The sequence below is a fragment of the Rhipicephalus microplus genome, chromosome X (assembly GCF_043290135.1).
Source record: "Rhipicephalus microplus isolate Deutch F79 chromosome X, USDA_Rmic, whole genome shotgun sequence".
Lineage (NCBI taxonomy): Eukaryota > Metazoa > Arthropoda > Arachnida > Ixodida > Ixodidae > Rhipicephalus > Rhipicephalus microplus.
The window spans coordinates 156,825,583-156,849,643 of record NC_134710.1 but is presented as its reverse complement, the minus strand read 5'-3'; the positions used below and the strand labels follow the sequence as shown (position 1 = coordinate 156,849,643).

Below are 24,061 nucleotides of genomic sequence, written 5' to 3'. Positions count from 1 at the left end.
TTTAACCTCACAAAACGACTGTGTGATTTTAAAAAACGCCGTAGGGGAGGACTCCGAAAATTTTGATGACTTGGAGTTTTTAACGTGGACCAAATCTGAGCACACCGGCCTACAGCATTTCCGCCTCCATCAAAAATGCCACCGCCACAGCCGGAATTTGATCCTGCGACCTGCGGGTCAGCAGCCAAGTACCTTAGCCACTAGACCACCGCTTCGGGGCATGCATGTTGTATTTGGTGCCATTTTGAAGCTAATAACTTATTTGTACTCGAGGCACTGCCTCAAAACGAAGCTCTAAGGGAGCTGAGCATAACGATGTACAGAATGAGCGCTCAAAATACGAAGGGCTTAGCCGACGCGATATTACACAGCAGTAGCGTCCCGTGGGCTAGCGTTTTTCACAGGCACTCTTCGACGGCTACCGAATTCACACGTCGTCTTGCCAAAGGCATCACGAAAAACCGCACTCTGCTGACCTTAATCGGCAACTGCCATGTGGGCGCTGACGTCGCGAGAGACTGGTGCATTGTCCAGGCGGCTTCGCGGAGGAACTCGGGTGTGGTCGCACGAGCTGCTAGACTAATGAAGGCTTCGCTTTCTGATAGGTGGGTATAGAATTACTATATGTATCAACGCATCCTCTAAACAATTAACTAAGCGTCATTCAATATTATACACAGAATCTCCTGCGAGAGGCTATCGCGAAGGCTAAACTTCCCGCAGTGTGTTGTGAAAAGGTGGCATGAAGCACCTCTCGCCACTGTACTGCTTAGTCACGTGACAAGAATAAGAAGTTGGCAGCTGTTGAGAGCTAGCTACGAGAGTTTTGCGCATTTGAAAGAGAACGAAGCGAGTGGCTCTGGATACGATACAAAAAAGGGGCGGAGAAAAATTGGTGAGAGGGCGGTGCGTTTACGTTCCAGGCGTTCTGTTATCAGAGGTGTTGCCCCTAGATCATTTTTGTTCTCTTAAGTCGAGGACCAGCTAGGATTGTTTTTTTATATTTAACAACTGCCCCTTCAGTGCAACTGTGGTGACTCCTTTATTTTTGAAATGTTTTTGAAATACAGAACTCAAATCAGTTTTGAGCACGAAGCACATCTCTAGAAGTGCCTTATAACAACGTCAGTCGATCGTGCCGCTTTCGAAGTAGTCTTGTTCCTGATCGCCTGGCCAAACACACAGCTGCAGCCTTCATAGCGACCTCCCGTTTCGTAAAAGCTGAGCCAGGCCACAGGAAAGTGTCACGTCGTCTCCCTTGATATTCATGATCACGGTGGTCAAGTGGGGACAATTCGGTACCATACTCAAAGCGATCATGGCGATGTGTTAAGCCCGTGGGAACTGCACTCCCGAAAACGCTTTGCACTGCAGTAAGTCGAGGTCATGCGTGGACTGCAAACATCCCATGGAAATTTGCCCGTCTGAGCCACTACTTTTGAGTTCTGCACACACCAGTCACAGGAGCTCACGGTGGTCTCCTGAAACTTCTATGTGAACGTTTTTCAGCTTCTCTTTCGTGCGCAGAGCCTTGAAGAACGCAGCCCATTGCAACGGGTGTAAAATAAGCAGCGGGAGGCTCACTTCCTCCAAAGTTTCGTTTTCGATCAACGGTAGGAGCCAGCAGCCGTAAACCGTATAAATTCCAGGCTCACTGCAGTCTCTGGTGGAAATACCTAACTTGCGTAAAACTTGGTTGTTTCTTAACACTCCAGCCACAGCAGCCGTGCTTCTGTCGTGTCCTATGAATTTGCCTATAGTAAGCGTCTCGATACTTGTGTTCCTTGAAACACCTTCGAGAACTTCCGACTGCAACAGCTCGTTCGTCATGTCTACGACCAAGACTTTGAGCAGCGTTGTCGTAGCCAGGTAGCCCATCAGGGCGTATGGGTATGGGCTGCAGTCGAGCGAACACTTCTGTAAATTTAGCTCCTTTAGTCGGGACTTGCAGGAAAGTGCCGCGAAGAATGAGTCGGCAACATGTGCTCGCATTGAAAACGTATGAAATCGTAGCGTGTCCAAGGACGACGAGTTCTGTAGGAGATGCGAAATTGCGTCAATAAAGGCTTTTGGGAATAAGAATCCACTGGTTAAGATGGACGTGCACTCTAACTCTTCAACATTTTTCAGGGAAGGTAGGGTTTGAGAAGCGGAATTCAAGGCCCCTATTCCGAAGAAACACAGCTTCAACCTCTTAATTATTGAACGTCTATGCAGGGCGTCCAGTCTGGTCAGACCAGATTCGTTGACGAGGGAGATCTCAAGACTTGAGGACAAAATACAACGATGTGTTCTGAGCAGCCATGCAAGAAGCTCCGGGTAATGCGGTCGCGGCATCGAATTGAAACTATGAATGGTTGCTGTACAGCCAGAGTTATCTAAGTGCAACTGGCCAAGCGTGTCAGGGTGTTCTCGCAGCACCATCTTGGAACCGAGGAGCAGGTCGTTAATGAGTGATATTTTGTCTGCAATGTGACATGTTTGGTTTTCTGCAGCTGTGCAGTCCACCAAGTGTGGGATGACATCCGGATTAAAACAGTCCATGTCGTGGCACGGTTAGCTTGCTGAATTTCGTGTACGGCCCTTCTTGTAAAGGTACAGCGGGTGCTAGTCTAGCTGACGATGTGTTGACGTGGTCCTTCTTGTGACCTGCGTAAACATGTTGGCCAATATTGATATAATATCTTCAGTTTTGCGCACTTCGTGCCGAGTTGAGCCTAAAGACAAGCATAACCCTATCAATCGAACAGTAAAGTCTAGGGCATTCTAAATGGTTAGCTCTAATGGAATATAGAATAATTGAAGGCGGAAGCAACGCATTTTGTTTGTACGTTCCTGTTGCCAATAGCTAGCTTGTGCTTATTCAGTGCATCGGCAAGCCTACTGAAGAAGCTCCAAGACCAGACAATACTGGGAGTACTAAAGCCTTGCGTACGCTCTGTCGTCTTAATCACGTGTAGGAGCGGATACAGCAGACTTCTCTAGCATTGTGTAATGGTTCATTCTTCTTGGGGATGTACGAATATTCGAAAACTGCGAACAGCTAGTCGAATGTTAATATATTTCATCCAATATTCGAATAAACTAGTGGACATTCAAAACATGAGATGTTCTTTGAACATCTTTCAAATAGTGAGCAACGACGAGAAAACCTGAAGTAATGAAACGTTGGAAGGGTAACGGGTCATTTTTTACTTGTAACAATAAAATTTAGGGCAAACACTGAATGAAGAGACTTTAGCTCAAAACGTCGGTAGTGTCGAAATAAACGTGTCGCGAATCAAACCACTATCATCATGAAATTGGTCATGTGACGGTAGGACTTGAGTTAGATACAAAGAAATGAAATTTTAGTACACTTTTACCTAAAATGATTGTGTTAATGTGTTTGCAGATGAAGTACTTAACGTATTCATTTGTGGATGACATATTGCGCAAAAAAAGGGCAAGAGGGAGAGCAGAGACAAGCGCAGACTGCGCCTGTCTGTGCTCTCTTCCTTCTTGTTTGTTTTTTTTGCACAAAGTACCATCCACAAATAAACGCCAACTCGCCCTACTCACGGTTTTTCTAAGCATTTATTTGTCTGGATTCGGTGATAAGGCCAATAAAATGATAACCAGTTGATACGTTGCCTTAAATCTTTGGATTCAGGTCCTGTGCCTAGTTGAACCTTGCCTAATTCCTATTCATCATCAGTTTTATTTAAATACTGCTCGGAAAGGGCCGCCTTGCATCTCGTAGTCACTTGTCTGCATAGCTACAAAAATATCCCCAGTGATCCAGTTCCCGATGCATGGGATGGATGAGCAGTTTTTTGTCAGTCAAAGGTAGATTTATTGATATTCTATTTAGGTTTAGCAATTGCTTCTGAAAAAAATGTTACGACATAAAACACTTCCTTCAGAAACGACCTCCCTGCCCTTCGAATATATTTCTAATATTATTAATTTCACATTCGTATTCGATTTCGTGTCATCACGATTTGATTCAGTTTTAAAATTCACCACTGAGACACCCCTAATCGTAGCCCCTTTCTTCCAAACTAGACTCACGAGTTATCATTACTCTGCTCACGAGTTACCTTGTCGAGCGATGGGCCTTTTTTAGAGGGTAACCAGTTCAGTGAGCCGAATAATAATGGTATTCTTTCGCAATATCAACCGAATACCAAGTCCACGAAAAAAGAACCAGATCACCCTTCCGGAAAACATCGCAAGATCCCAAGGATGGTTCAAACAACGTTAGGCTTATGCATCAACGCTCCTTGCCTGCTGAATGTAGCTAATGTGGAAGACATGCAAAGCGTCCGAGCAGTGTGGTGTACCCCGGGTAGTGTTTACTACTCACCAGCACGAGGGGTCGACCAGGTTCTCCGTCAGCTGTGACAAGGAAGGTTCGTTGACTGTGGTTGACACGGTGCCACTCACACTGCCTGTTCTTGTTCTTTTTCTCACCTATTGACCATGGGTCATACCCACTATGTGGGATTGGCCAAGAATCGAGTGGTTTTCAAGACCATAGCTCATATGCAATGCAGATGATGATTATGATCCTTATAATATTGGCGCACACCCACTAAAGGGGTTCAGCCAAGTACCAGGCGGCAGGATCAACAGAAGGATAAGGGCTTATGGTTTTACAAACGGTAACTTTATATATATATATATATATATATATATATATATATATATATATATATATATATATATATATATATATATATATATATATATATATATATATATATATATGGTAGGTTATGTCGCCGATGACGAGCGTCAGCAGCACAGGTAAGTGAGCTCTGCACATATCTACCTATAACTTTAGCAATTTTAGTTCTAGGAGGGTCAGAGTGGAGTCTATTTGTTCGCGAACATACAAGGAGTTCAACCGCTACAAATACTGCTATTACAAACGAAAATGTTAAAATTTAGGAGCGGAAAACAGTGTAAATCTGTGAAAACAACAACAGTCGGGCCACGTTTTTTTTTACGATCGCTTGTAGCTTCGTTAATATTCTACCGGGAACTTCTTACTTATAAAGTTGAAAGTCCTTAGGGTAGACCTGACGCGGCTGAAGTTTGATCAGGCTAGGTTTAATAGTTCCAGAGTAATTCCGCAATCAAAGTTAAGCTTAATCACTAAAAAGATTAAATTGTTAATATCACCTCGCAAACGCATTTAAATTTTGTCCGTTTATTATAATAATAAACAGCACCCCATAGGCTACCAGGAGGCCCAATTCCGTACACTCTAGGCCCTTAATTAAGGTGGTAATCAGCAAAAAGCTCATTTCTTTAAAACAATTTTTCAAAAGGAGCTACAAACGCCATCTAAAAATAGCTAATGTGTTCTTTTGAAACACAACAGTCCGGTTTTTTCCGTGTAAAAATATTTTTGATAGCTTAAGGTAACCGGAAGATACAGAGTTAGAAAGAATTTAACGAGAACCGCTAATAAACGTGTGGCGCCCGCGTCTTCCCTCGCCCTCGCTCAGGAGGAGGGTGGCTCACTGCTCGGGAGAAAGGTACGCCCGTCAGGTCAAAATCTTGGACCACGTGTTTTTTTTTCATTTCATTTCATTTCATTTCTTTTTATTACCTTAAAGGTCCCCAGGGGGACATTACATAAGGGGTGGGGTTACAAAAAACGTACAAAAAAAGCAATGAATTAGCTTGAAAAATGGCTTGTGACGCTATGCATAAATGTTGATGGACATCATCGATCGCTTTTAACTTTGGTAATAACCTACCGGGAAACTTCTAACTCATACAGTGCAAAGCCCTAGTTGTAGACCTGTCGCCGCTCAAGTTTCATCAGGACAGGAGTAATAGTACCGGAACTATTTTGTGACCAAAATTAAGCCTAATTACTAAAAAGATTAATTTGAAACACCACCTCACAAACGAATTTAAATTTTGTCCGCTTAATATATTAATAAACAGCACCCTATAGGCTAACCAGAGGCCCAACTCCGTACTCTCTAGGCCCTTAATTAAGGGGGTAATCAGCAGAAATCTCATTTCATTAAAACATTTTTATAAAGATAACCACAAACCTGACTGACACACCGCTGAAACCTGCCTTTAGAACATAAGAATCCGCTTCTTCTTGTGAAAAAAGTATTTCGATAGCTTTAGCCAAATAAAAGGTATGCAGTTAGAAAGAAGTTAAAGAGAGACGCTAATAAACGTGTGGCGCCCGTGTCTTCCCTCGCCCTCGCTCAGAGGAGGAGGGTGGCTCACTGCTCGGGCAAAAGGTACGCCCGTCAAATGAAAGCCTCGGACCACCTTTTTTTTTTCCTTACGATCGCTTTCAACTTTGGTAATAACCTACCGGGAAACTTCTAACTCATACAGTGCAAAGCCCTAGTAGTAGACCTGTCGGCGCTCAGGTTTCATCAGGACAGGTGTAATAGTTCCGGAGCTATATCGTGATCAAAATTAAGCCTACTCACTAAAAAGATTAATTTGGAAACATCACCTCACAAACGAATTAAATTTCCTCCGCTTAAAATACACTAATATACAGAATTACTTAATTTTGCGCATTTGCGAATGAACAAGTCTAGAAATGCATCTCTCGTGAGTGATGTGCCGCGTCTACTGACACACACTAACACATTCGGAAAATTCAGCTTAAGACTGTCTCATGACCGTTACTTCTGAATTTAAATAAGTTAGAAGTTCATGGGAGGATCCTTGGAACATGAGCTGGCGCTGGAGCCAAGACTTTGAAAAGCAAACTTATTCAAATGTTGGCTTCAGCAACACACGAAGAACTTTTAGTTGCTTGTACCGTGTCCAACATGTAGAGTGTTTCAGCAGATATGTTTGAAGACCTTTTAAAAACAGAAATGACTAGATCAATTAGGCAACATATACAAGACTGTGTTTACTGCTGAGGCAGTCATGTGGTAAAATAACTACAGGTTGTGATTCGATGACCAAATATAAAAATTCGACCAGGGTTTATGAACAAGACAGCTAAAGCAGGGATCCTACCTCTAGGATGAAAGTGTGTGTTATCCGAGAAGCACACAACTAATTCTGTACATGCCAAAAACTTATCCACTCTAGTGAGGGATGACAGCATTTTCACCGAAAATTGAAAATGAAGTGAGAAATACCACAACTACCAAATTCTTATTGCAGACTATTTACTATTTACTGTCATGTAAAAATTAAGCAAGTGTCTATTCTAGGCTGTGCCATCGCTCACTGAAGCACACTGTATGTTTTCGAATAGCTCTCGCCCACAGCACAAAGTGAATATATGTGTACCTAATATATAATGTAGTAATATATATGAGTGAGCTGCTTATTTTCGGTTATTACCTAATTATTTTTGTAAACAACTATTGTAACAAGCACCTGTGCACATTAAAAAAAAAACCTCGTCTGTTTTAGCACTATGCAATGATAGTGCTAAATCAGCAGCGATGGCGTAGTGATTAGAGCGTCCGCCTCGCATGCAAAAGGTCCGTGGTTCAAATCCCGGTGCCGCGCAGTTCCCAACCGGATAAAAAAAATCTGCATGGTGATGGAACTGCATTACGAGGCCTGGGGTGCGGCCTCACCGGTCCCCAACGCCGGCAACGCACTCCCTCACCAGAGAAGGATTGGCCACCCTGGTGCAGTATCTGGCCGCTACCTCCCACATGCAAACGTCAAATAACTCACGGCCCTCAGTCCGCAGCAGCTGCGAAGCAACTGACCACGGCGGCGGTCAGATGTGCAACGCAGCAGAGGGTGCTAAGAATCTCTGGATCTGGACAGGCCGCCTTTGAAACCTGAACTTGGCAACGTTTAACGCTAGAACCTTACCTAGTGAGGGAAGTCTAGCTGTACTATTCGAGAAGCTAGAGGGTGTTAAATGGGATATAATAGGGCTCAGTGAGATTAGGAGGACAGATGAGGCCTATACGGTGCTACAGAATGGGCACGTTCTTTGATATCGGGGCTTCGCTGACAGAAGAAAACTGGGAGTGGGGTTCCTAATTCACAGAAACATAGCTGGCAACGTAGATGAATACTATAGCATTAATGAAAGGGTGGTAGGTATTGTAATTAAACTGAATAAGAGATACAAGATGAAGCTGGTACAGGCCTACGCACATACATCCAGCCATGATGACGCTTCAGTTGAAAGCTTCTATAAAGATGTGGAATTGGCAATGAGTAAGGTAAAAACACAGTATACAATACTGATGGGAGACTTTATTGCAAAAGTAGGGAAGAAGCAGGCTGGAGACCAGGCAGTAGGAGATTATGGCATCGGTACTAGAAACGCCAGAGGAGAGCTACTAGTAGAATTCGCAGAACGCAATAATTTACGGATTTTAAGTACCTTCTACCGAAAACGAGGAAACCGCAAGTGGACATAGAAGAGCCCTAATGGCGAAAATAAGAACGAAATAGACTTTAAATTGAGTGCACACCCAGGCATCGTGCAGGATGTGAAAGTGGTTGGCAAGGTACGATGCAGTGACCATAGAATGGTACGGTCTCGAATTCGCCTAGACTTGAGAAAGGAACGACAGAAATTAATACGCAAGAAGCCAATCAATGAGCTAGCACTGAGAGGGAAAGTACAGGAATTCAGAGTCTCGCTTCAGAACAGGTAGTCGGCTCTTAGTGAGGAAACCAACCTTAGCATAGATACGATGAATAATAATCTGACGAGTATCATTACGGAGTGTGCAGTGGAAGTTGAAGGCAGGGTAGTTAGACAGGACACTGGCAAGCTTTCCCAGGAAACGAAGAATCTCATTAAGAAGCGCCAAATCATGAAAGCCTCAAGTACAACAGACAAAATAGAACTGGCAGAGCTTTCGAAGTTGATTAATGGGCGTAAGGTATCTGATGTAAGAAGGTATAACATGGAGAGAATTGAACACGCTCTCAAAAACGGAGGAAGCGTCAAAGCAGTGAAGAGGAAACTTGGGATAGGCAAAAATCGGATGTATGCACTAAGGGACAAAGAGGGCAAAATAACTACTAATATGGATAGGATAGTTGAAATAGCAGAGGAGTTTTACAGAGATCTGTACAGTAGCAGGGACAACCACGACTTTAATACTATAAGAACTAGCAGTAACCCAGATCACACCCCACCAGCAATGATAGAAGAAGTCAGAAAAGCTTTGGAGAGCATGCAAAGAGGCAAAGCTGCTGGTGAGGATCAGGTAACATCAGATCTGCTGAAAGATGGAGGACAGATTGTGTTAGAAAAACTAGCCACCCTGTTTACGAAGTGTCTCCTGACGGGAAGAGTACTAGAGTCTTGGAAGAACGCTAACATCATCTTAATACATAAGAAAGGAGATGACAAGGACTTGAAGAATTACAGGCCGATTAGCTTGCTCTCTGTAGTATACAAGCTATTTACAAAGGTAATTGCTAACAGAGTAAAGAAAACATTAGAATTCAGTCAACCAAAGGAACAAGCAGGATTTCGAACAGGCTACTCAACAATCGACCACATTCATACTATCAATCAGGTAATAGAAAAATGCTCAGAATATAACCAACCACTATACATAGCCTTCATAGAATACGAGAAGGCGTTTGATTCAGTAGAAATATCAGCCGTCATACAGACACTGCGGAATCAGGGCGTAGATGAAGTATATATAAACACCCTGGAAGAAATCTACAGGGGATCAACTGCTACCATAGTGCTTCATAAAGAAAGCAACAGAATACCAATCAAAAAGGGTGTAAGGCAGGGGGACACAATCTCCCCAATGCTATTTACCGCGTGCTTACAGGAGGTTTTCAGAAGCCTAGGATGGGAACAGCTAGGGATAAGAGTTAATGGAGAGTACCTTAGTAACCTGCGCTTCGCCGATGACATTGCATTGCTGAGTAACTCAGGGGACGAATTGCAACTCATGATTACGGAGTTAGACAAGGAGAGCAGAAAGGTGGGTCTTAAAATGAATCTGCAAAAAACGAAAGTAATGTACAACAACCTCGGGAAAGAGCAGCGCTTCGAGATAGGTAATAGTGCACTTCAAGATGTAGAAGACTATGTCTACTTAGGGCAGGTCATAACCGCGGAGCCGAACCACGAGATTGAAGTAACTAGAAGAATAAGAATGGGGTGGAGCACATTTGGCAAGCACTCTCAAATTATGACAGGTAAACTGCCACTATCCCTCAAGAGAAAGGTATATAACAGCTGTATCTTGCTGGTACTTAGCTACGGAGCAGAAACCTGGAGACTTACAAAGAGGGTTCAGCTTAAATTGAGGACGACGCAGCGAGCGATGGAAAGAAAAATGGTAGGTGTAAACTTGAGAGACAAGAAGAGAGCAGAGTGGATTAGGGAACAAACAGGGGTTAAGGATATCATAGCTGATATCAAGAAGAAGAAATGGACATGGACTGGGCATGTAGCGCGTAGACAGGATAACCGCTGGTCGTTAAGGGTAACTAACTGGATTCCCAGAGAAGGCAAGCGGGTTAGGGGGAGACAGAAGGTTAGGTGGGCAGATGAGATTACGAAGTTTGCGGGTATAAATTGGCAGCAGCAAGCACAGGACCGGGTTAACTGGCGGAACATGGGAGAGGCCTTTGTCCTGCAGTGGACGTAGTCAGGCTGATGATGATGATGAACTTATTCACCAATACTGCACATTGAGTAAATCTATGCGTGCCACAAGACATCGGATGAACTGTTAACATTGAAATACTGTACCACAACCTTGATTTGGAGATCATTGAGCACCTCTGAGACGAACGGAGAAAAATCACTTAAAGGGACCCTGCAACACTTTTTGAGCATGGTCAGAAAACACTGCTGATTGGCAGTAGAGGATCCCGACAACACGCGAGCCAAGTAATATAGCGCAGCACGTGGCCTGGAATTCGCAAACAATTATCAAAATCAGCTAAAAATGGCTTTCTCTTCTCTCGACAAATCATGGAAAATATGCCCAGTAAGCCCATCTATCAGCAATTGGCTGGTTTGAACATGACGCGCTCGGTTGTTACAGAGGTCGCTGCGAGAGGCCGTCACTTGTCCACGCTTTTTTTCTTCTTATGTGATTCCTAAGAGAGAAAAAAAGATAAAAGTGAGCTCCGTAACTGTCTGCATAAAAGGAAGACCCCTCAAAAGCAGCTCACGAGGGCTTGGAGTAAGGACGGATTAAAAGTATAGGATTGAACGCATAGAGATAGAGAGGGGGAAGGAGAGAGCATGCCACAGGGACAGCGACACCCAGAAGCAAAGAGAAGATAGGAAATATGAACACCGTCACTGGAGTCCGAGGACGGGGCACCACTGAGCGAGAGCTCTTGTCGGCGTCAGGAGATGGCGTAGGACGAGCCAGTCGGCCTGAGCGGCGCTGTCGTCGAAGATCGCGGGGGCACAACCGGTCAGCACGAAATCCAAAGAGCGAGTGTTGCTCATGCGTGCGCGTGCGATCGCTCTGAAAAAGCTGCGTATTCGAAAAAAATGAAAAAGCTCTTAAATTCACCAGGTGCGAGTGACGTTTTTTGTTTGCCCCTCCCATCTCTCCCTGCTCAGCTTCCAGTGCTTTCTTCGGGACGAGAGAAGAGAAGATGTGATTGCAGCGTGTGACAAATCTTTGTAACTCCGCTTGTACTGGGCAGATTCTTAAAATTTTTGCGGCATTCACTTTGTGAGGTAATACGCTTATCCAGTGAATTTATTCTATGGTTACTCAAAAATGTGTATCAGGGCCCCTGCAATGACACAAAGCTTAACGGTAGCGCGTTGCCACTGAATTTTCTTTTACTTTATATCTTACGCATATTATGGAGAGTCCGAAGTAACCATAACATCAATCTCTTCTTAACGGCGTTTGATCGGTATTACAGTCCATCTGTACAAGTTGAAAGTTGAAAGTTGAAGTTTATTCAAAATATATACATTTTTATAAACGCATTTTTTGCATGGTGAATGAACAATTGGAGGTCCCAAAGTAAGAACGGTAAGGGGGATCTGATAACAAAAATTAAAAAGAGAATCAGTTGTTTGGTCATCTAACAGAGATGAAAGAGCAGCAATATACAGGAAAAAAGTGTGCGAGAAACATAGGGCAAGAGCAGCAATAGTGAAAACTTGTTTGAAACAAAAAAATAAAAAGCAAACAGTCAAGTCATAAATCATTTAACAATAAGACTTTCACACGTTTACAAAACCAATACACTGAGCATAATTTCAAACCAATAGGCAGCATGTTTCACAGTGTTACACATGAAAATCTTACCGTAATTCAACCATAGTTGGTACGTACTTTAGGTTAAAGTTGATTACGGTTAGCTCAATGCCTCCTTATGTTAGTATTTACAAGAGTAATACCGGAAAAACTGGAAGTGTATAATTCATTATTATCGATACAAAACATGATCATTAGAGTTTTGTAGCTAAAAAAGTTTATACAGAGGTAAAATGTTCATGTTGCGATAAAGGGGGGCTGACATTGATGAAAATTGGTTGAAAGTAATGAGTCTCAAAGCTTGCTTTTGTAAGCGTTCAAGATTACTTACAAGGGACCAAAATGTATTTTCCCATGAGGATACGCAGTACGACAGGTGACTGTGAATGAATGCGTTAATAAAGATATAATAATTTCGAAGGAAAAGTAAGGTCGTGTTTTATTAATCACATGAATGCCGAAAAACACCTTTTGAATTCAAGGGACCCTGACACTTTTTTTGAGTAACCATGGAATTAATTCACTGGAAGAGCTGATTGCAGCACAAATTCAACGCCTCAAAAATTTTAAGAATGCGGCCAGTACGAGTGGAGTTGCAAAGGTCATGCTGCAATCGCATTCTCTTTTATCTCGTCACGGCGAATGTGTCGGAAGCTAAGCAGGGAGGGATGGGAAAGGCAAACAAAAAAGTGACGCGTGCCTCAGGACCTTGAACAATTCTTTTTTTTTTTCTTTGAATACACGGCTTTTTTCAGTGCGATCACGCGCGCACGTGAGGATGAGTGACGGCCCCCCGCGGGAATCTCTGCAACGACCTAGCGCGCCAAGTTCAAATCAGCCAATGGCTGATAGATGGGCTTGCTAGGAGTGATATTTGAGCGTCTTTCGTTATTTGTCGAGGGAAGAGAAAGCACTTTTTAGCTGATTTTGATAATTTATTGTGAATTCAAGGCCGCGTGCTGCGCTGTAACATTTGGCTCGCGTGTTTTCGGGAGCCTCTACTACCGATCGAGGGCGTTTTATGACCATGACCTAAAAGGGTTGCAGGGCCCCTTCAAGGCCTGCGCATGCTCACTGAATTTCAAATATTTGTCTAATACCACACCAAGAAACTTCGTAGATGAAGATGCATGAATGAAGTGTCCATCAAGTGTTACTGCTAATGAAGCGATGTTTGAAGACAAATGCGGGGAATGTAATACCACGAAATTAGTATTTCTGGAGACGAAAGACAATCATTAATCTGAACAACTTGCATCTGATCAGTAAGATAGCTTTTAATCAGCTTTAGGGGTGATTCAGACATGCCGTAACAGTCAAGCTTATAAAATGGGATGGTGTATTTAAATGTATCAAAAACCTTGGTTAAGGTAATAAACACAGATCTAGAAAAGAGGCATTCGTCAATTCGCACTTTAATTCTGCCAGTGAAAGTAATTATGGCAAATTCAGTCGAAAGACCTGGACGGAAGCCAAACTGGTGATCAAATAATGTCTTGAATTTGGATAAGTATTTCATTAAAGGGTTGTAGATTAGTTTTTCAATAATTTTACTAAAAAGTCTAAATGCTAATCGGTCGATAGTTGTTACAGTATTCGTGATCACTTTTAATAATGATCAGGATAATTTTAGCTGCTTTAAGGCCTTGAGGAAGCACAGCAACCTACAAAAGCTTATTGAATAAATAGGCTAAGATTGGGCAAAGTTCTTTGGATACAAGTTTCATTTTAGAAGAACAGATTTAATGAAGCCATAGGTTAGAATTTTTTGATGGTTATATATTATTGTTAACTCTATGTGGTACCACGGGACACAAAAAGAAAGATTGAGGAGTACCTGAAAGATTTGACAGAGAGAGTTACGACTGGGTGTGTGTATTAGTATCCACAGGGGTGTTGAAATGAGAGCTGAAAACCTCAGCGGTATAATCAGAGTCAGTGTACCTGTTTTCGTTAACAGATATAGCAGTTGGGTGCCAGTTGGCTCATTGTTCAGAATTTCTTTACTACTTGCCACTTCTACCTTGTGTTGCAACTATTATTTTTGATCTTACTCTGATAGTATTGCCGTATAGCATGCTTTAGGGCAGCTCCCAGAATATTGGAAATTTGGAATTTCAGTGGAATATTAGAATATTGTCACGGGGTCGTGAAGTGGCCGAAGACAGGAGACTTGGTGTTGGGTTTTAACTGTTTATTTGGGCGAACCTGTGCCCAGTAAACGGAAAGTCCAATTACAGCAGCAGTGTCGCACACATAGCAGTCTCAGACTGATAGCGGCGAACAGAGCGTCGGCCTTCGATCAACAACTGACAAGTGGCGAAGCGCGTCGGCATTTATACTCTTGCCGTCAAATGTTTTAGCGTTATCGCTGGCGGTGGCGTAGGTTCCAGAAGAATCAGTACCGTTCGCACAGTGGGCGTGATCTTATCGAAATGATGTACTACAGTCCAAAACCTTCTCGAAAACTGCAGGCGCGGTTTGCGCTGAGAATCGTGTGGTGTTTTGGGACGATAACAAGAACTTGAAAAATGGAACGTGGCAATACTAGTGAATGGTTGAATGGTTCGTCCTTGATCTTCCTGCGAAAATTGTCCTTCCTCTTTATAGAATGCGTTAGTGTCTTAGTAATGCAAAGATGCCTAGTCGCACGGAATCATTGTTTATTCATGGTTTCAGAAGAAGACCGACTGACACATTCTCTTACTTTAGTTGAAAAAAAGTTTAATGCAGTTTCGGTGTTATTTTTGTCATATAATTTGTTGCAATTAGTCTTTTTAATGGTGTTTTCAATTTTTTTTTCAAATCAAATTATTGTGCACGTAATTGTTACTACGAAGAATCTCTTTAGCACCAAAACATAAAAATATCGCTTAATGATCCATGACAGCACAATGCAATATTCCTTCTAATATCATCGGTAGACAGACTAACCAAAATGTGAATAATGAGTGTATTGAAATCGTACCTAGGTAGACTACGGATTACTGACAAAAAGCCGGAACCAAAGAAAAACGTACGTATTCAGAACAGGATTGTCGCTGTTGATCAGCAATATTTATGTTTATCTCACCACATATAATTAAGTTCTTGCTCTCTACAATTAGCTTGTTGAACATGAGTTCGAGTTCTATGCAAAACTCTGCATATGATAAAGAGGGGGATCGGTAAAGCGATATGATGTTGGTGTTATGGTTAGTCATCGACAAATAGGGATGATCAATGTTGATTGATTGATTGATTGATATGTGGGGTTTTACGTCCCGAAACCACCATAATATTATGAGAGACGCCATAGTGGAGGGCTCCGGAAATTTCGACCACCTGGGGTTCTTTAACGTGCACCCAAATCTGAGCACACGGGCCTACTACATTTCCGCCTCCATCGGAAATGCAGCCGCCGCAACCGGGATTCAAAGCCGCGACCTGCGAGTCAGCAGCCGAGTACCTTAGCCACTAGACCACCGCGGGGGGGGCTGATGGTCAATGTCAATGCATACAGATGCGCTAAGTGGTGAGCTTAAGGACAGGTCGAGTCGCCGCCGATAAGGTACAGAAGTTTTAACAAGAATAGCTGAAACACCTCCACGACTACCGTTATGACAATATTCTGATGTGTAGCCAGGGATTCAATAGAGGGCGCTGTCGTGTGAAGTCAACCAAGTTTCTTATTAGCATATATGGATGAAGACGTATGATCGATGACTGAAAAGAAAGCACTAAGGTCATCGTAGAGTTTACGAGGACTATGAATCTTAAAATGAATTATGGACATTGCAGAGGTACTGTGCTTGAGAAGTTCTTTAGTGCATACGAGTGAAAATATGAAACAGTTCAATTTGAAAAGTGACTACAGCCGTAAACAAGGGCCTAAAATCACAAGTAATTTAAATACGGCAAGATTATTTACGCCAGAAATGCGGTGTACTCGACTATCTTCTGATTTCCCGACCTTAATAATACAGTTATTTGTCCAGAGACATTTTCATCCATTTGCTCTCTTCAGCTTAAGGGCTTATGCAAAAACTCGTTTATTTTCTGGAGTCAGGTGGTCATTGACGTAGGTAGGTGCAACTAAATTTCTAGAAAGCCCAAAAGCTGTTATGTTTGAGTTTGAATTTAGTTTATTTTATCATGTACAGTTGTACAGTAAGTGGCTTGGACACAGGAAAGAGCTGTATAAAAGTTTTGACAAAGCCCCATATTCCCATGGCAACTGTGGCAACAAAACGGCAAAAGCAAAGTAAACACAGAACAGTTTAAACCGGCAGCTTTGCATTCGAACAAAAAGTTCAACCAATCTATACAAACCGGAAACGCGCATGCTATACATCGAAAGAAAAAAGTAATTAAATAGAAAATAATACTGCACACCAACTAATAAAGCATATTTAATATAGATATATTAGAGATCACCAGAACATTTTCACAATTAATTCCTAAATATTTAGTGTATTCGGCAAGCAATAACGCAATGTCTGAAAACTATAATTTGTGCACGTTAAGCCTTGCCTTTCTTGCTTTAGCAGCGAAGGCTGGTTTTTTATTATCGTGAACATAACCTCGCAATAATATGCGTGCCCTGCCTTCCCGGTACACGGTTCGCTATATCTATATTACTCGGGGCAACTACGCCACCAACGTTTTCACACACGGCCGGCCCAACAGCGAGGCAGCTCTCGCCGTCTGTCTTTGAAAAACTTTTTTTCGACATTGATTCGTCCGTGAATACTGCAGCATGCTCAATGTCAGAAAGCCACTGCAAGAACAGCCTGCAGTCATGTTTCAATTATTTGTTTTCATCCCTCAGCTTCTTGCTTTCTTTCGTGAGAGCTTCATTTCTCATTTAGACTGATTCATATAGTTCAATGAATGCCTCAAGGCTGTTCGCATGGCTGAAACTCTAAAGTGCCTGGTAAGTGAAGCACACGTCCAGGCGTTGTAAGGATTCTTCTGATTAACCTAGCCCTAGATATCTTAGTTAGGTCTTCCCTTTTACTAACCACTCGGCGCAATATATATTGCATATAGGCTTCTGGGAAAATGGCGAAACTGCGTCAGGCGAGCCCTGCTTGCAGCTCCCGACGACACACTACTTTATCGGGAATTCGATAATGAAGGAAGTTGCCCCTCACAATTCGCTGCTATCATCGATCGTTGGCGACAAGACTCATTCATCACTGCTGTGTTCCGGCTTCCGAAACTGCGCAGATCGAGCTGTGGTCAAATTAACAGTAATCTCCTTTTTCGAATCGTTTCCTCCCCAATGGAGATGCGGGAGTCTTTCTGAATCGTGGTACCGTAATGGGTAGTATATAAAACATGTGTGTTATGCCTTGCGTTAGCTGTTGATCATGTTAGATTCACTTGAGCAGTCGTATACCTGGCATTTTAAAGTTGAGCGCTGCATACAAAGAGGCTGTTGAAAGAGAAGTTCTATAAGTTTAGTAATGTTTTTAAAGCCTTTCTGAGTGCGTAATGAAGTCTCTTTTCGGTGATTACTTGGGGCTACGCAGTCCATGTTAGCTGAAAGAATAATCAATTTTATGTAGTTGAGAACACAAAGTTAATGTGAAATTTTGCTTTTTTATAAGAAGTCATCCAGAATGAATGATAATGACTGCTCCCAGTATACACATAAATATTGACCTAGACGGACAAGTCAACTAGAAATAAAAAACATGTTTATAAAAACAGACCAGTTTATTCCATTTTGTGGAGACGGAAAGCATCATTGCTTTCTGCATGCATACTTAAGCAAATGAGTAATTGTTGCTTGCCAATGCTGCGCTGTCCGAAAAGCCGGGAATCGCTCAAAGTTATTCAGTGCGCCATGTTGCTTCAACAAAATTTCTTTATGTAAGGTTGTCAATACATGAATCATGCGTGCGAACCAATTGTATTTGTTTCTTCTGAGCATTGTCTCGACAATCAAAAGTTTCTGTAATACTGCTTCAGCGATTGTTTCAATATTGAATGCTCAACAGATTTTCACATCCTTGTTATCCCGGGCATAATCGTTAATGTCCATGGAAACATAATTTATTCTAAGTGTCGTTAGCAGAGAGAGAGAGTGACAGAGTTTTTTTCTTTTTTTCAATGAGTACTGGAGAGTAGCCTTCTTGAAATCTGCCCTGCTGCGGTGGTCCAGTGGCTAAGGTACTCAGCTGCTGACCCGCATGTCGCGGGATTGTATCCCGGCTGCGGCGGCTGCATTTACGATGGAGGCAGAAATGCTGTAGGTCCGTGTGCTGAGATTTGGGTGCACGTTAAAGAACCCTAGGTGGTCAAAATTTCCGGAGCCCTCCACTACGGCGTCTCTCATACTCATATCGTGGTTTTGGGACGTTAAACTCCACAAATCAATCAAATCAATCTTAAAATATACCACACAAGGAATACGCAAAGGAAAATATCCCCCTCTCTTTTTTCCCCACCACCTCCTATCAAACTACTTGGACTAAAACACCGTCAGTGCAACCAAGGCACCACACCAAGAGAGGTGATACGTACATGGTGCAATGTACGTGTGTGTCTTTCTTCTTCTCCTGGTCTCCTGTGTTAGCTGGCGTTGTTTTACTGCAAGCATGAACGAACTAACCCAGAAATGCATCTTTGCATATCAACGTACCTCATGTGGAATACGTAAGCGCGAGATGTACAGGCACACCCGATATAAATGTGGGAGGCGTGCTGCATAGGTAAAAAGAAGAGAAGCAACTGTGTTAGTGACACATCTATTTGCCTGTACAAAAGCTAAATAAATAAGGTTTTATAACATCACATGCCCGTAGCCTGATAAGCGCTGTCGCCGCGACATGTGCTCATTGCGTCCGCGCATGATTTTGCTTATATTTTATTGCTACTTCTCAATATGTCGCTCGTTACTAGCGCCTGTCTGCCTTCTGTCTCTCTCACAATGATACGTCTTTTGTAGCGCTAAAATCACCATGTTATGTAATCACCGATTCACCCAACAACAAGTTTGTATTATGAAGGTTATTGCACGAGCATCGACCTGTTTAATATCCCAGGGGCCTAGTAACATGTTTCGGAACTGTGAAAATATAAGTTTGTACATTCTTCGCTCCCTCGTTTGCTGCTTCATAGTACAACAATCGCCCCTACAATGAACTCCACCCTTTCTACTTTGAGCCTCCCATTCTGTGTGATTAGGTATATTTTTAGGGCTCTCATCTCTGCAGCTGATAACGAAATTGCAGGAAAAGACTTGTTAAAGGTGGTGCTTCGCGCTGCTTAAGGAACTGAGTAAAGAGAGTGAGTGAAGCTTGCCACCCTCTCCTTAGAAACTGTATTTTGGGACGTGGCGCTGTTGTGATTCCTTGTCGACGCTCGCGCGATAACCTTCGTATTGCATGGGACAGTACGCAACGGAAGCAAGCCACTAAAGCGTAGATTAACTTGAACCTATCACATCTATCACAATGGGCAGTTTTTATCGAAGAGCAAAGCATTACAATAATTACCGTGACTTAGCTTTTACAGCTATAAGACATCTGTAAATATTATAATTTTGTGCACATTTCCTCTCTTGCAAGCTTGACGTGATGAGAAGCACCAGCATCAGCACTGCAGGCCTGAAATAAAAAGTGAGACCGAAGTGAAATCGCCGCTCTTATTAGCCTAAAGTGCACTGTTGGTTTTTCTCGAACCACTGTATGCACCGCCACGTGGTGTGTGCATGAGCACCTGGAGTTGTCAGCACTATGTTCTTGCCAGCACCAGTGGATGCAAACACTTCGCTCTGCTGATAAGCTGATTGAGGGGACCATAACTCATACGCATCAATGCTGGTTTCCTCACTCTTGCAGCCGAATGAATGCCGACCCTCGAGTTTTTGATGGCTTTCTTCCCAACTACCTACGTGCGGTACGCGCATGCGCGTCCACAGTGAAAAAAACAAGATATCTTGACGGCTGTGCCAATCTTAATAAATCCACATAAATAATACTGTATGTAATATATCTAAGGTGTTACGTCCGATAACCACGTTATGATAATGAGAGATGCCTTAGTGCAGTTTCAACTTGCTGGTGTTCATTAACGTGCTCCGATACCACACACCATTTCGCCTCCATAGAAATAGCACCACTGTGACCGGGATTGAAAGTGCGTCTGTCGGGTCAGCAACCAAGCATCTTAACGACTGATCCACTGCAGTGGACAGCCTACTGTATGAAAGTAAAGCTTCATAAAAATAGTTTTGCCGCTATACTGGTTATACTTACGCTTTGATTGATATGTCGGTTTTAACGTGCCAAAACCATGATATGATTATGGGAGATGCCGTAGTGGAGGGATTCGGAAATTTAGACCACCTGGGGTTCTTCAAGGTGCACCCAAATCTGAGCACACGGGCCTACAACATTTCCGCCTCCATCGGAAATGCAGCCGCCGCAGCCGGGATTTGATCCCGCTACCTGCTGGTCAGGAGCCGAGTACCTTAGCCACTGGACCACCGCGGCGGGGCGTGCATATACTTTACAACGTTATTTTGACTTTTGTGACATATTCTCAGATTTTAGTTTTAGGCAGTATGTTGAATGTGCCCTCGTGCATTCTTTTTTTTATTTTTTCGCTATTTTTTATAGGCAACTGGTTCCTTACTGAATACAACAACACAGGTTTTACTTTGATAAACATGCAATCAATGAATGTGCGAGATCAATTAATGTCGTGTTTGTCCTGCATGTTTGCTTCTTGAATTAATTCAACTTGCTTAATGTCAAACTGACTAAAGTTGAATCGAAGTACTGTTGTATAAATTTCAATATCTACCGTCATTTCGTGGTGTCTGAACCACTCGGTGGAAGAAAATCAGTAGGCAGATTTGCAAGATTACATATTTGTGCTGCAGTGCTGAGCTTCAGAAGATAATCAAACATCGTAATCAGACTGAAGCGACGCATGTTAGTCTGATCGGCGTAAACCGGACTCTTTTTTGTTGCTCCTGCCAGGGGTACCAGGCAGAATTCGCAGATGTGCTTTCTCCATCGAAGCTAATTGGTGTTGTCGCGTAATGAAAACAGACGGCAAGATTCACTTCCCGCATCCTTTTGATATATTGTGTTCCGAGAGCGCGTTACTCGTGTCTGATAATAAGCAACGAAAACTGAAAGTTTTGTTCGGCTCTTGTTTCATAGAACAAGTAAAACTGAAGCATAAAAAACAGGGGAAAAAGTACAGGTGCACTTAAAGCTTTGCAGGTGTGCAAGTGCTTTCTTTTTTTCTTTATAGAAAAAAGTATCTTTATGTATAATTGATATGCGGGGTTTAACGTCCCAAAACCACCATATGTATTTGAAAGACACCGTAGGGAATGCTCCGGAATTTTCGACCAACCCGGCTTTGCGAGTGCTTGGTCACGTGCACTTTGGTGAACAAAAAGACAGCTATTTTATGCAGTGACTAGAGGACGACAAAGACGAGTCCCTCAATGGACGTTACCAGAGCACCGTTCGTAGCTTCGCGATCAGCCGCTGCGAGGTGACCATCCGTAGACAACGACCGTCCATTTTTTTTTTGTCTAAATCAGTCACTTCAGAATGAGTAGTTTTCTTAGTGTAAAAGCAACCCTGCGCAATATTCACAAGTGTCTACGAACGTTTAATATGTGCAAGAAAAATATCATAGGCATACCTGATGAATACTCATATCATCATTCACCTTGCATCGCTCGTTCAGTCAGCGAATAGAAAAACAGCGTTGGCTGTTTGTTTTTCTGCACACGTTGTTTGCTTAGGCGGTAGTCTGTGAAAAAGTACACTCACGTTGCTCACCAAGCGATCGGTGTAATTTATTAGTGGAATTCTTACAAGAGAAACACCAAAAAGAGAAAAATAGAAGAAGTAGAATCTCGTAGGTTTCTGCAGTAACAATTCTAGGCTTGTCTTGTTCTTGCAGCGTCACCAGGGGGTGTGTCATACCCGGCCAATAAAGATACAAAGAATTGTTTTCTTTTCAATTTTTTGCAACCTTGGTGGTACATATGTCACCGCCCTATTATAAAGGAGACGCTCATAGCATCCATCTATGCTCACGTTTACGACTGCAGTAACACGGTATTATGCTATCGCTGACAAGTCTAGTTCGTCTAATCGCTCACTCAGTCCTATATAAGCAACTTTTCACAGTTTTAGGTGTTCAATCATGTTGTCAGTTGTTTGTTTTTCATAACATCACATCTGCTCAGCATGTGAATTACTTGAAGAAAGAAAAGTAATGTCAAGGTGTGGACTGACATACTGAAGCATATAGGAGAGCAATAAGGGTATATACCAAGCCGGATGACAGGATTGACAGGTATATTTTGAGAGAGGAATGCCACATTTGGAGCAATCATCTAAGCTCATATCTCCATTACTACAAATGTGGCATCATTCCATCATCATTACCAATGAAGTTCGCACTCGGTGTTTTCGCTATCAATACAGGCATCCACATTCGTCTATCAAAAGCCCGTTTACAGACGGCATGCCGCAATGTGGTCAGCTCATGGATCATCACAATATCTTCCGCTACAGTCCATGCTTATATCAACCATACGATCGAACTGCACTACAGGCTTTTAAACGGCCTATCTGCATTAGTCAGAAAGGACCAAGCACTAAATTATACTCAAATTCAGCAGTGGCATTCCGACCACTCGCCTGTCACAGTGCGCTCTACCGCTGAACCGGGGCGCAGCCGATGCCACCTAGATTATTTCAAGCCTGCTCACTGTGTTGGCCACGGGCTCTGACGTCACTTCACTTTGACCAGTGGGTTTCGCTACACAGACGTGCCTCCGCTTGCTCTCGTCGCTCGACAGACATGGATTACCAAGGCCGACAAAAGTTTTTGTGGCGTGCTCACAGAGAATTATACTGTATAAAGAGCGGCCACTGGGGCCTTTTCGCGGCCCAGCAAGAAGGGACCTGACCAACCGCTCGATGACGTACCCATGCTCACTTTTACTTCTTGGTTAAGATATGTAATACCCTCCTCAGGAAAACAATAAATACCCAAGTTTGACATCAATTTTTGCAATAAGAAATTTTACTAACTTGTGAATTTTATTTTATCAGCTATACACATGTTCCGCTTAGTACATATATTGCTTTACAAGAGAAAAGAGTGAAGTATGACTAGAAAGTGTTGTCATTCCTACTGAAAAAACCTATATAATTCCATACAGGATCCGTATTCTTCCATACAGGAGTTACAGGAGCTAAAACAGGAGCTGTACAGGAACCAAATAGGGGTAGATAGGTCTAATACAGGAGCTATATGGTGGTATGTAGGAGCTGAATGGGACCTGGGCAGGACATATAGGGGTGTTTAGACGATGGCGTTTCAGACACTGTGATCAGACTCAACTCCGTCTTTTAGGTATAAGGCAAAAAACACTTGTTTATTTAACTGCGTTCGGAAGCGCTCTGCTGTCACTTGAGCGTCCCCACGTCCCTCGCTCGCGCTCTTCTTCTTCCTCGTTTCTTTGTCCCAGCCCAGAACGTGAAAAATAATCAACATTCCCGGCCGCGCAAAGTTAAACACATAGTTCAAGTGGGTACAGTCTTTGTATCGGCCTGATCGCAAGGTGACCGCCTTGCAACTTGATCTAGCAAGAACGAATGACACCGTCTGCACTGCGGTACACTTCCGTAACTTTTGCAAGTTTCCATAGCTGGCGTGGAGTGTAGTCCGTTCCAGGACAGTATCTCCACTTTTATGGATCTGTAGTGCACCTAATTTCATTGACTCTGTTGGCTATGAATTGTTTCCACTTTTTGACGTCTCCTTTTATCCATGACAACACAATGGCGGAATCTGTCCACATCGTGTAGTCAACTTGAACATTCCTCAAAGCC

At 42.8% G+C, this 24,061-nt stretch overlaps 1 protein-coding gene across 1 annotated transcript; it reads right to left on the bottom strand.

Annotated features, from left to right (window-relative positions):
* Positions 1-1,143: 1,143 nt before the first annotated feature.
* On the bottom strand, positions 1,144-4,432 carry LOC142777017 (uncharacterized). Its single transcript, XM_075881325.1, has 2 exons — positions 4,349-4,432; positions 1,144-2,649 (listed from the first exon to the last, which is right to left on the bottom strand). Exon 2 carries the CDS (start codon positions 2,542-2,544, stop codon positions 1,459-1,461), a length of 1,086 nt encoding a protein of 361 aa, XP_075737440.1. The 5' UTR covers positions 2,545-2,649; positions 4,349-4,432; the 3' UTR covers positions 1,144-1,458.
* Between the last annotated feature and the right edge of the window lie 19,629 nt (positions 4,433-24,061).